Raw genomic sequence first — 15,233 nt, forward strand, 5'->3', positions numbered from 1 at the left:
TATTTTATTTAACTGTACAACAGTTGCAATCCGACCGTGTAAATATGTAATTGTAATTGTATTTATAATTGGTTTTTGTATGTATGCAAAGAACCTTTCTTCGTATTGTTAGCCATTGTCAGTTTCAATTCATGTACAATTTGTTGTAGACTAACTTATTCCTTAGTTAATACTTAAACAAAGTCAACTGCGCTCAAGCCTAAACACACTCACACACACACACACGCACACACAGCACGCACAACAGACTTTTGTAAATACAAGTTCAACGTAACGTAACTCTCCTGAGCTCAAGCTTCTGCTCCTATACATAGTTATGCATATGTATTTATGCATATTACTTCAATGTGTTTATGATATCTTCGCATATCATAACATGCAACTTCATACAGCTGTTAAATACTAACTATCTTATATATAGCTAAAGATCGCGTAGTCTCGATACTAGCTAGTAACACCTACTAAGGCGCACCTACTAGAGTCTGAAACAGCTAGCAATTCGTGATTAACTTGGGTATTTATAGTCCGATCTGCGATGTGATTTGCAGTTTAATTAATCTGTTTATGTGTTGTATCACGTTCTAATGATTTTCGAGATATATTTAAAAGAAATTCGACTCAAAATCGATTCTTATCGATACTAGGCAAATGAGTGGATATACATGAAAACATATATGACAAAGAACTGAAACCTCATTCTGCGAGTGGCATTAATATAGGAGGTATATAAACATATATATATAGATACATATATATACGTCTGCTAAGCACGGCTAGATGGACTCAGTTTGTCGAGAATATGTACATTTTATAGGTCGAAAATGCTACCTGCTGCCTATAATGCCTATTTAACCATTTCGAATGGGTTTCGGGTATGAAGAATACTTGAAACTCATTCATTAGTCGCCAGAGCGAGAGCTTTGAGGCTGTGATTTACCCACTTATTTGGATAGGTTCTGAGGTGTGATTTAATATCCTTTGAAGCTAAATCGAGCTCTCAATTTGTCTTGCTTTGAACTATTTAAATGATTTGCCGCGAATCTGTCAAGTGAAAGACTCTAGTTAGCCATATGTAGAGTGCTAGAGTGGGGCACTGTAGAAGCCAGCACAGAGACACACACATAGACACACACACACACACTCAGCGAACTAGATACAATTAGAGCTAAAAAGCATTACATTGGTTTTTCGAACTAGTATTTTATTTAGTAATGAGACCTTGGTATGCTTATGTGTACTTGAGGTACTCAACTGGCTGCATTTAAAAAGCTATTCGAGACACGACTATACAAATAAATATAATAAAAAACAACTTCAGATCGAGAGCCCAAAGAGGCAGTTAGGGATTGAAAAATAACAACAACAAAATAATAATAATAACAAAAATAAATAAGAAGCAAACATATCGTTGTTATTGAACTTAAACAAAACAAAACAAAACACACACAAACCAAATGAAAAACGAAACCAAACAAGGCGTTCACAAATAAACTCAAACACAAAACATAAAAACTATGCTTAACGCAAAATTAACTCAAATACAAAAACAAAAACAAAAAAAATAAATAAACATAAAAGTTGATGACAAACAAAACTAAGTAAAATGCGACACACTCTATTTTTATCTTATCCTCGATTTAAACATAAAACAATCTTTTCAAGTTTTCCATTAAATTTAATTACTTATTTATCAAAAACAAAAACAAATAAACGAGAAAAAAAAATGAAAGAATTAAAACAAAAAGCAACCCATTTAACATAAAAATTTATTGTACAACAATATACATATACAAAAATACTTATATACCTACTTACATGCATATTTACTAAAATACTAAGATACTAAATCAAAAACAAGCTAAACAACCAACTAATAATAACAACAACAACAACAACAACAACAAAGCACAACTCTCAATCTTCTCAATGCTTCAAGAAAGACAAACTGCTATCAAACAAAAACCAAAGAAAAGAAAAGAAAACAAAAATTAAGAAAAAAAGCGTAAAACGAAACGAAACTTAACAAATTTCTATTAAGGACAAAGACTGCAAATAGAGATTTAAATAAATATTTTAATAAATACTAAAATAAAAAGAAAGCTAACAAAATATATAAATTAATAATTTAAATATATAATTAATGCAAATGTTGGCGCTTTTATATTTTTCCATTTGCCTGAGTTCGTTGATTTCAAGCCACAAAAAGCTTTTGCCAGAAACATGTTTTACTTTGTACATTTGTTTTTGCCACACATGAATATGAATATGAATATATATATATATGTTTATTCGTATGGTGTGCATTGGTAAACATACAATTAGTTTAGTTTAGTTTAGTTCAGTTCGCCGCGCAACAAGACAGAAAAAGCAACAACAATAACAACAAAAAATACCAGAATTAAGCTTCAGCCAGTAATACTTTAAAAAGCATATACCAAATAACTGCAAGAAAAAATATATTTGAATATAAATTAATATAAAAAAAAAAAAAAGATTTTTTTTTTCTGTAAAACAATTTCACACATTTTGCCCAGCATAAACAGATCCAAAAGGAACAATAGCTTAAAACTAAAAACCATAAAAGAAAAATAAAATGATTAATATTGAGCATAGAACTAGAACCAGATACAAATGCAGCAAACAGAAAAGATTAAGAAAAAATACCGAAAAATACCAAAAAAAAATTTTAGTATTACGCATAATAAGATATTGTGACTACAATTAAAAAGAATCGCAAGCATAAAACACTTAAACACAGATGAAAACAAAACGAAAACAAGAAAAAATCCAAAAAACCAAAAAGAAATGTTGTTAAGATTAAAAATGAAATGTTTTATAATCGTTATTCAATAAAAGTAAATTAAAAAAAAAAAAAAAACACAAAAACATAAACAACAATTGCAAACGAACCAATTACGATATAAAGAAAAATACATATATATATAAAAACGAAAGAAATGAAAAAAAAAGAAAAGAAATTTAGCTAAAATAGTAGCGAAGTGCCCAAGCAATGATCATTTCAATTTGTTATTTAGTTAAACGCTAAGTTTTATTTATTTTTTTCCTGCTATAACTACTTATTTAAGTATTTACGCGTAGTTATTGTTAGTAGTTTTATACATCTACCCTGGTATTTCCACTTGGTATATTGTATACCCTCTGAATGCATGGGCCATGACGATTTGTTAGAGTTGGGTACTCTATGCAAGTATGGGTTAGTCAAGGCTTGAGAGCAGAGCTGTGCTTGAGAGCTCTCCATTTGGGCGTGAGCGCAGCTCTGCCCTAGTTGTTAGCAATAAGCTTTTAAGGTTGACACTCTAGTACTGTAAGTCGATAATATATATATATATATATATCTACATATATATATGTATATATATATATATATATTTAGAGCATTGACAATCAAAGCCATCAATCTATCAATCAGCCAGTCAATCATGCCAAGTGAATTGCCCTGCCCAAAAATAAACGCCTATTGTACAACTCCTACTTCATGTCATCCACTAGCAACTAGTATCGTTCATAGTCTAGAGCAGTTCAGTTGCATTGCTTCAAATAGTGACTCTAGTGTTGATTAACAGAAGAAAAAATTATAAACAAAATCCCCAATACCCTGAAAATAAAAAAAAAACCCCCGCCCCCATCGATGCGACACATGCTGCAATTACTGAATGTTGAGCTAAGATGCCAGACCCCTCCACAAATGGTGAGTGTGCCCAGATGGTCGTTGTGTAAAGAATCAAAAAAATATATAAAAAAGTGTGCCCAGACGGCCGCCAGCTGGTGTCTTGTGCCCGTTTATCGTCGTTATCGTTATCGTAATTGTTATCGTATTCGTATACTTTAATTGGCTTTTGGTTCTTATCATACGCAATGCACTGTGGAAAAGCGCACCCAACTTTAATTTGTTCATCATGATATATCCATATTTATATATATATATATATATATATATATATATATATATATATTTATATATGCAAATGTATGACATTTGTGTGCGTACATATGCATATACATTAAGTATATAAGTATGTATGATAACATCTTTTTTGATGCGCTGCGCTTTTGTTAAACGCTAACTTGGCCAGCTACCAATTTTTTTAACTTAATCTACCCAACCATATATATGTATATATATATATACGCTATATATAAATATATAAAGCTATTCTACTTAATATATACAAATATATTCCTTATGCTATTTACTTTTCGTTACATTTTTTTGTTCTTCTACTCTTTTAATTTCCATTTTGTGTTATTCTTTTTTTGTGGTTTTCTTAACGTATAAATGTAAGAAACGCTTTAGCGCTGCCTGCACCCGCCGTCATCAAAATCCTGCTACAGCTACAACAACAGCAACAGTAACAGTAACAGTTCAAGTAACAGTAACAGTAACAGTAGAGGCAACAGTAACAGCAAGAGCTAACCGCATTAAGCGCAATAACAACAGCAGCAGCTACAACAAGAACAACAACATCAACAATAACAACAACAACAGCTTGAAATATATATATATTTAAATATATATATATAGTACATATATATGAAAAACGAATGAAAACTGAAAGAAAAGCGCCTGCTCTGGCTTATCAATGGCTATGGCTGAGGCTTTCGCCGGCTCCTGCTTCTGCTCCTAAGTCCCGTTTCCCTGTGCTTCCCGATTCCGGTGCATGTGCGTTAAATTGCTATAATCGAATAATTAGAATCGAGCAATCGATTGATCACAATAACTAAAACAAAACGAGCAAATCAATGCAAAATGCAAAAGAACAAAAAAGAAAAAGAAAAAAGAAAAACAAACAATGAAAGCAAAGAAGTTGAAATGAAAAACTGATAAGAAAACAACAAACCGCTCGCTAAAGTAAAGACAACAGCTCCAGCTACAACAACAACACTTGGCGCACGCTTAGCACATTTGCATCTAATACTAACTATCAGCTACACACACACACACACACACACACAGACACACAGACACACATACAGTTACACACACAGACAAGAGCTACACTTTAAGTTTTCGTTGCCTAACTCCATTTGATACACTCAAGTCTAACGCTTTGATTTCTGTCATGATTTTCTTACGCTTCCTTTTAACAAATACTCTACTCTACTCTACTCGAATGAGCATTATCCAATTACTTGCCTAACTACTTGAAATCGCTTACCTATATTTAACTAAATATATATATATATTTATAGTTATATATACTTACTTAAAGCTGCTGCTACAATCACCGAATAAAATGATATCACCAAATCCCCGTAAAAGAAAAACCCCTTCACAAGTTCACAAGTTTGTTTTCCTTCTTAACCAACACACGGCGAACAACATGAGCGTCAACGGCGCTGTTAAAGGCAACAACGCAGCACTGTTAACGGCAACAGCGCCGTTAACATTGTGCTGCTGCCTGTTCATATTATTTGGCACAACTCGAGCACCTACAATTTTTGTTGAAAGCACACAAAAACACACACAGAGATCAAACAAACAAACAAACAAACAAACAAACAAACAAACAAGCAAACAGTCATACATACAGTCAGTCAGTCAGTCAATCAGTCAATCAATCATACATCAACACACACACACAGTCTAACTAACTCTATTCTCTATTTGTCTCTCTCATGCCAATTACTAACTCTCTTTTTCTTCAACGTGCGTCGCAATCCCTGCCGAAGATGCACACACATACACACACACACACTGGGCTGGCGCTTGATTGATCAGTGCTCGCATTTGATGTAGTACTGATTGATCGCAGGCGCTGCAAACCGAAACTGATCGGGTCTGATCTGATCTTTCGGTTTCGATTTGCTTTGGTTTCACTCTCTCTCTCTCTCTCTCTCTGTCTCTCTCAATATATATATATTCATTTTTATGTCAAGTTTAACAGCGACGACGCCAAACGCCGGCACATTTTGTTTATTACCATTTTGGCAATACGCTTTCGGTTTTTTGTTAGCCAAATCTCTCTATATATCTCTCTCTATCCAGTCAACTTTTTTTGAGTTCCATCGTTCAAGCGGTACAAACCAAGCGCAATTTAAATTAACAACAGCAATTTGCTTTCGATGTGTACATACCAATATATACAATAATCTATAATCAAACAAAATACACACACACCAACATACACACACGCACACACACACACACACACACACTCACACACTTAAACTTATTACTTATATGAATACCTCGAGTTGAAAATACACACATTTTGTTCTTGGCTTTCTTTCTATGTTTCCGTGTACTTATTTCTTAAATCTACGCTAATTTGTTTCTAACAGTTGTTCTAACTCTTCTGTTTTGTTTTGTTTCTTGTTTTTTATTGAGTGATAACATTTTAATAATGATATATCGAATATTACAAATCTTTAATGCTTACAATTTATAACTTATTTCAATATATATATATATATATATATACATTTTTTTTTATTTATTTTCTTTTATATATATATATATATATATATATATATATCTATATATAAATATACTACCTTATTTACACACTGCGTTCTTTTTCTACGTTCTTCTTCATACCAAATCGACAACAACAAAAAAAATAACATAAAAATAAATATATAAATAAAATAAAATAAAAATATAATATATACATAAAAATCAATATAAATATATATATAAATTACTGACGAAATATATATATTTATATATGCCAAAATCGAATCGAAAACAAATTTGCATATTTAAATCCATGCTTTAAATATACAAAATACCAACTACGAAAAAATACTGCAAATTAATACAAAAAAAACAAAATCGAATACCTGAATATTGCCATATGAAAAAATGAAAACTGAAAAAAAAAACGAAAAAAAAATACCACACAATACAAAACTAAATGCAAATGAAAATGCAAATGCAAATATTAATGCAAAATGCCAAATGCAAAATGCAAAATAGGCCCGTCGGCTTCTGGGGCAAAATTGTCGGCTCTTTGTGCGTGATCGCTGGTGTGCTGACAATCGCACTGCCGGTACCGGTTATCGTCAGTAATTTCAATTACTTCTATCACCGCGAAACGGATCAGGAGGAGATGCAGAGCCAAAATTTCAACCACGTTACAAGTTGTTCATATTTACCTGGTGCACTAGGTACATATATATATATATAACTAATCATATCCAAAATGTTTGAAAAAAAAATATTTAAAAAAATATCGAAAAAAAAAACCACGCTCATTTGTGAACTACGAAATGCGAAAGCAATGCTAATCGATTCCTTTTCTATATCATCCCCCCAAAATAAAAAATAAAAAAAAAAATAAAAATAAAAAACGTCCCAACGTAAAACCCGAAACACATACGCACACACACACGAACACACACACGCATACAAATGCCCAAACCGAAACTAGGTCAACATTTAAAAAAATCCTCACTCTCCGAATCGTCATCGGACATTATGGATTTGGATGATGGCATTGATGCAACCACACCAGGTCTGACTGATCATACGGGCCGCCACATGGTGCCATTTCTGAGAACGCAGCAATCGTTTGAGAAGCAACAGCTGCAGCTCCAACTACAGCAGCAACAGCAGCAGGGACTTCAGCAGGGACAGCTGCAGCAGCAGCAACTCGGCCAGAACGGCCTAAGGAGCACAAATAGCCTACAGCTAAGGCATAATAACGCAATGGCCGTCAGTATTGAAACCGACGTCTGACTACTAGGTGAGTATCCAAATCGTAATACCATACATAATGACAATAGCCTTCCAATTGTCGGCATAATATTGATAAAGCAGAGACTTTGATAGTTCAGTTGACCAAGCAGGTTGCGGGTTCAAAGCACTTTTTTTTGGCCAAAGGCTCTGTGAGAACTGTACAGCTCTTCATTCATTTAAAAGCCTTGACTTAACAAAGCCAACAACATGTTTCCAAGCAAAAACTCCTTTCACCTACTCTACACGGAGATATATATCTTATATAGCTCGCCGATTCACATGTAAAGTGCATAATCAAGCTCGTAAAGGCCCATCGTGTTGAAGATACCTTGCAAAACAGAAAAGTTTCCCCAGCAAGCATTCAAATTCAATACGGCTTGTTCTGACATATTCACTGAAAAATGGAACCATACAACATTTCATGATGATTGCTTAACTCATTGTGCAAAAGGAATTTTAAATTTATACTACCTTATCGGACTAACGCAAAATTTCACCCTTAACTGTGCTGATACGCTGGAAATCGAATCCTTGAAACTATTTGCTTTTACAACAGATCTGCTTCCAACTCACATTTAATCATTTTTGGATAAATCATTGGTTTCACGCTTGTCGCCAAATCGCTTAAATGAAAAATGCGTATCAATTGCTGTATGAAAGTTCATTTCACGCTTTTCGGAAAATCCACCTCTTCAAGTGGATAAGTGGCTCAAGGATTGCTTGCGACACGATTCGTACGATTACCTTCACACCTGTTTGCAAGGCTTAAAATAAGGATTCATAGATTTCAACATTCCATTCACCCGCAACTGTGGAATATTCGCGGAAAATGTGCTGCATAAAACTTTCTTGTATATTTATAGCGTGACGCGCTCTACACTTGGAATAAATTCCCCTATACAAGCGTCACAAGTTCAGCTAATGTGATTGTTTTTTCCAACTGATATCATTTAATAAATTGTAATTTATTTTATTTTTATGCTGTTCGCAGTCAAACAAATGGAATACAGACGAAACTTGCGCAGTGAAATGTTACGTTGGATGCCAGAAACGTCATCAAAAGCAGTCTAATCTAGAATTTTATTAATAATAAATAAATATTAAAGTAATAATAATAAAAATAATTATAGTAAGCAGCGTAGTTGTAAATTAAACAGCAAATGTAAAACAAACTACACACAAACACACACACACACACACACACACGGACAGATACACACACAAAGTAGCTTGATAAAGTAGCTAAATGTCAAAGCGATAGTTTTTTTTTAATACTCAATTTCGGCGGCAACAATTTACACAGCTGCTCAAAGGAGACCATGACACACACACACACACACAAACAAATACACTCACACACACAGAGAGAGAAGTAAACAAATTGAAGAAAAAACAAAACTCAACTTAATACCTATGTTCAAATTTAGCAATTAACAACTAACCATCGTTATAGTCAAGAAACAACGCGATGAAGAATGAGAACGAGAACAAAAACAAAACCAAAAATGAGAATTATCTTAGTAGTCGAATCTAATTGGAGTTTCTTCCTTTCTTTAGAAGCTAGCTACAACAAAAAAGAAAAACAAAAAAAATATAAAACGAAAAAAAAAAATGAAACTAAAACCAAAACAAAATACAGAAAACAGACAAGAAAGCAACAATACATACAAACATACAATATCTGCTAATTTTATTTTCAACTTTAAATTATGCTCTATGAATAAATATTAGTCAAATATTAGTAAACAAAAAAGAAGTTATATATACATATAGATATATAAAAACACAAAAAAGAAATTAAATGAAATGAAAACTAAGGCAATGCAAATTATAAATATCAATAAATAACACACGAGTAGCGATTGCAGTTGACCATGTCCTCATCAAAATATCGAAATAGTTAGCTAAAAAAAAAAATAATGCCTAGAATTTGGTTTGTCTCTCTTTGCAATTCTAGTTTTCTTCCAAACCCATTGCAACAGAGTTTGTTTCCTTTGGCAAACTCATGCAGCTAGCCAAACGTTTAAGGACAACGCACAAAGCAGAATCGCAAAAGTGAACACGAACAAAATTCAAATTGTTAAATATCATGTCCGTAAAGGTTTTCAATTATATATATTGAAATTAATTAGTGCCCCGATTGGCAGTTAATATTGATTCCTTGAGGAGATGAGGGCGCGTCCAAACTAATTCGTACTCACACACCAACACACACACACCAACACACACACACACACAGACACACACACACACACATAGATAAACACATATGTTATAAAAATGCTAAAACATCAAAACTGCCGTTAATTTAAAAATATTGAGTATAAAAAACACAAAGAATTATACATATATATACATGTATGTGTACAAATATATATGCATATATGTATGTATATATATATTTATATACATAAATAAATTTATATAACCGAACTAAACTGCTATTTTGTAAATAAGTAAGTCGGAGTTGAAGCTGAACATATAGACGTAGATAAAACCCAAACAACAACTTAAAACAAACAAAAAAAATCCCAAAAAAATAAAACAAATAAAAACATATACAAAAAAAAAAAAAAAACAAAAAAGCTGCTAACGATACAAAAACAATAATTAAACTTAGCAAACTGCTACACGACAAGAAACACACACACACACACAAAATACCAAAGAGATTACCATGAAAAAAAAAGCATGAAATAAATACCAAAAAATATCAGAGAACACGGCAATCAAGCGAACCACAGGGCCGTTGATCTTCCAGCAGACCCAACCCAAACTCAATTCTCCGCAAAAGAGAAGGATTTCAAAAACCCAAAAGAAAACAAACAGAAAAAGAAAAAAAAACAGATAAACATGCTTCTGGCATAGAGTTAACCAATATTTAGATCATAATTACTTAGAAATCGCTTCAGTTTGTAGTTAACTACGCATATGTACTATATCTTTTATGTCTCCACATTCTATTTAAAGAACCTAATATATTTGTGCATATATGTGCATTTCGTCTAACCAGCAGGGTGTGTCTCATTTTATGAGTTCAAACCTTATGTAATTTAACTCTTCCTTTCTCAAATGGTATAACTTATTATCATTTTATTTCCACGTTCAATCTAGCGACTTCAACTTTTGTCAATCTCGAAAATATGGAAAATATCTCTATATATACGATATAAACCAAAAAAGCACCTTTCTATGATTCTACTTAACACACACACACACACACACACACACACACACACAATGAGAGATATAATAGTTAATTTGAATTAAAATTTCTTGAGATATTAACACACACACATACACACACACACACACACAAATATACTTAGTATGCTTCCATTGAACTACAGAGTGTGTAACGTATCTAATCTGAAAGTGACTGCAAAATTTGCTGTAAATTTCCATAAAAATACCAAAAATACTTAAAAAATATTTTTAAAAAATTATCCTAAAAAATACCGAAAACGCGCTTTGCATTCAACATAACCTCAAAGAAACCACAATTACTTTTGGACCACATTTAAACATCTCACAAAAACGTATCGAACAATTGAACTAAGCTGAAACATACGCATACAAATATATAGATGTATGTATATATGTGTATATATATGCTATAGCTATATGATATATGTATATATATATATATATGTATATGTATACCATGTATGTAAGTCTCGTATGTTTCTGTGTAATAATGCGACTGAATAACAAAGTTTTTATTGATTTGCTGCTTGTTGTAATTAAGAAAAAAAGTAAAATAAAATAAAAAAATATTTGTAAAAAAAAACAGTTAAACAAAAAAATATTGTAAATATGTAAAGAAAATGATAAAGACAAGAAAGTAAAAAAAATCAAATCAATTTACAGCTTTGAATACCGTCCACACGCACACAGTAAACGTTTAAAGCAAATACAGAGATGATCTCAAGATGAGCGAGAAGGAAGATAGAGAGACATGAAGAAGGAGAAAGAGAAAGAGAGAATGGAAGAGCGGTAGAGTTGGAGAGATTAACTTAAATTAAAATCAATTTTGAATTAGCAAACGACAACAGCAAAGCGACTTAGCGTTGAGATCTGCAAAAGTATAGAGTACATATTAAACGTATACTTGATTTTTGGCCTTAAAAAAAAAACAAAACAAAATGAATGAACAAACCAAAAAAAAAAAAAATGATATATGCAAAATTTAGTTGATATGAAACAAAAGTTGAAGTAACCGTTTTGGGCGCCCATACGTGTATTTTTTGTACATTATATATTATATATTTTGTATGTATATACATATAATATAATATAATATATGATTAAATATGATTTTGTGATTAGTTTTCGTGAGTTTTGGTTCGGTTCCTGAGATCAAACGAGTAACGAGTTGTTCGAATGCAGCCAATTTAAATAAAAAACAACAAAGAGCAATGATATACATATAATATGCATACAAATTATTATTAATAAACTATAATATATTATTAACTCTAATTAAATATCGAGTAACAAAAATACATAAAAACAAAAACAATTTGCAAGCAAAACAAATTAAAAAAACATATCGTCTTCAAGTCATGCGAGAAGTTTTTTTTTTTATTGTTGTTTTTTACCAAGTAAATTATTCTAATGCTAGACAAGGCTTACTAAGTAGAAACTAAAGACAAAAACAGACAGAGCAAGAACGAGCAGGAGGGCAACAGCGCGCGAGTGAGATAGATAGCGAGAGAGCGTGAGAGCGTGAGAGCGAGCGAGCGAGAGGGAGGCAGGAACAGAAGCGTTTTGTCTGGGCTAACTTGGCCAGGCCGGACATTAAGAAACAAAGTGATATAAAACATACATATAAAAAAAAAAAGAAACCAAACAGAGAAAGAAAAACAAAATAAACTTGCCAAAATAATTAAGTTTAAACATTAAACCTAACAACACGAACACCAAAAAAACCAAAAAACAAAACAAAACAGAAACTAAAAAGAGTTAAATCGATAAATAAATAAAACTAAGCTCTCTCAATAACTGAGAAAGGCGTTTAGTCTATGGCCTAGGGAAAATTAAAGTTCAGCCAGCAGCAGCCGCAGCAGCAGCAGCAAATAATTATATATCTAGTTTAATAGGCATTTTAACATAGGCAATCCTTATTATAATACTCCTAATAATATTAAAAACAAACAAGCAAAAAAAAAAAACAGAATTTAAAATACAAATAATACTAACAATAATCATTATGAAATCTAATACTGCAACCTTCAAGCTGAGCTTTGCTATTGAGTAACAATTTCCGAAACAGAACTACCAACAAAATACCTAATGCTAACAAACAAGAAAATACCAAAAAAATACCAACACAAAATACTAACTTATAATGAGAGAATAATCTTACCAATAAAGTTGTCAATTTGCGTTGCCTATTTTCAAATTTGGTTTAGAAATTCATTAATAAAGAAGACTGGAATAAAAGCAAATGAAAAACAAAAAAAAAAAATAAAATTAAATAAAGTAAACACATATATACATATGTATATACATGTGTCTGTATTATGCAATAGACATATGTATGTAAACACATATAAAATGAGAACAATGTCAATACAAATACATATGCGATGCGTTCGAAAGGCATTCGAATTATAAGCAAAGGATACTAACTACTTACTATAATATAAATACGCATATTTAACAGATATTAGTGTATATATGCATGTATGTACATGCCCGTATGTGTGTATGTATGTACAGGCATCCATAGTAGATAAATCCAAGCCAGTTAAGCCCAGATAATTTTGATAAACATTTTATTCATTTATCTAATTGTCATCAATTTCTTTACTCTCCACACAAAAAAATTAACAAGAAATCAATGAAATATTTAGCTCAACAAATAAAAAAAGTGAAGCGTTTCGGCATGCCGAACCCTGAATACCCTTGCAGATTTGTTAATATCTAAATCATTTTTAAGAACTCTGCATTAAAGTCCGATTTACTAGAGTTCAAAGTCTAACTCTTTGCCTCTTGGTTCACCTAAGTTCACCTAAGATATCTCTACATCTAACAAATTTATTAAATTTTGGCAGTCGAACAGTTACATTGTTCCGATTCCACATGTTCTAGAAGGAGAAGAAAAAACGAACGTCTGTTAGCATACCGATAATGTCAGTTAAACAGTTACATTGTTCCGATTCCATATGTTCCAGAAGGAGAAGAAAAAACGAACGTCTGTTAGCATACCGATAATGTGAGTTAAGCAGTTACATTGTTCCGATTCCATATGTTCCAGAAGGAGAAGAAAAAACGAACGTCTGTTAGCATACCGATAATGTGAGTTAAACAGGTACATTGTTCCGATCTACCCGTTCCAAAAATAAACTAATGAACGAATAATAACCTATTTAACGAACAATGATAGCTAAACCCTAAAGTGTTCCGATTCGACTTGTTCCCAAGTAAGAAGAACAAAAGCAAATGACTATTAGCATACAGAAAATTAAAGTCTACTTGTTCTAGCTTAAGTAGAAAAAATGAATCACTATTATAATACAGAAAATTCGAAAATGACAGTTACATTGTTCCAATTCCATTTGTACCCAGAGAAAAGGTAGCATGTATAAAAAAGTCAGGCGACTTTATTAGAATACAGACTGCAAGGGCATAGAAAGCAAATAATTATGATAATAATGCATAGTTATATTATGATCTAACACACACACACACACACACTGACACACACCTACAAAAAAAAAGTATTAGAACACGTGCAATTTCATTTTATTTTAAGCGTCAGCAGCAAACAATTTTTTTAATAGTTATAAAAGAAGAAAACAAACGCAGAAATCAAGTATAATATTATATGAAAAGCGCAAAAGGAAAGCTGCGAAACTATCACAAAGAAGCAAACGAAGCAGAAATTCCATGTAAATTATGCGTACAACAATAAATTAAAAACAAATGGAAAGGAAAAAGAATATAACACAAAAATTAATATACATACATTATATATATAATATTTATATATATATAATTAAAGTAAATACGCCGCAGCAATTAAAATAAAAGGAAAAAAACAAAAAAAAAACAAAGCAAGAATAAAATAAAAAAAAAAAAAACGTTGTTAAGATTCTAAAAGTGAAATGTTTTATAAATAGTTAAACCAAAACAAAAAAGCGAAACCAAAAAAAAATTATTATATATTAAATATGAGAACAACAACTAAGATACAAAAACAGACACAACATCTACAACAACAACAACAACAACACAAAGAACAATAAGTAACAACACACAACAGAAATACCAGCAAAAAATACCAAAATGAGCATGCACAAAATTTACCGTTCGACTTTCAAATAAAACTCAATAAATTTTTACAAGCCATGTTAAATTGTAAGCGAATCGGATCCAAAATTAAGCAGCTTCAAGAAATGATATTGTTAGGTCTACCTATTAGGTAAATGTAATACATTAATGACAAAGGCATCAGTTGAGAAGGCAGATCCAATCTAAGTACAACACGCACACACACACAAACACACAGCACACAGACACACAC

The 15,233-nt window shown here is 31.8% G+C and overlaps 1 protein-coding gene across 1 annotated transcript; it reads left to right on the forward strand.

Annotated features, from left to right (window-relative positions):
- The first annotated feature begins 6,878 nt into the window (after window positions 1–6,878).
- On the forward strand, window positions 6,879–9,257 carry LOC115768266 (potassium voltage-gated channel protein Shaker-like). The gene is made up of 3 exons (XM_030712798.1): window positions 6,879–7,131; window positions 7,395–7,709; window positions 8,694–9,257. Exons 1-2 carry the CDS (start codon window positions 6,879–6,881, stop codon window positions 7,700–7,702), a joined length of 561 nt encoding a protein of 186 aa, XP_030568658.1. The 3' UTR covers window positions 7,703–7,709; window positions 8,694–9,257.
- The last annotated feature ends 5,976 nt before the right edge of the window (window positions 9,258–15,233 follow it).

This window comes from Drosophila novamexicana, unplaced genomic scaffold (assembly GCF_003285875.2).
Source record: "Drosophila novamexicana strain 15010-1031.04,08,12 unplaced genomic scaffold, DnovRS2.1 tig00001741-arrow-arrow-pilon, whole genome shotgun sequence".
Classification (NCBI taxonomy): Eukaryota; Metazoa; Arthropoda; class Insecta; order Diptera; family Drosophilidae; genus Drosophila; species Drosophila novamexicana.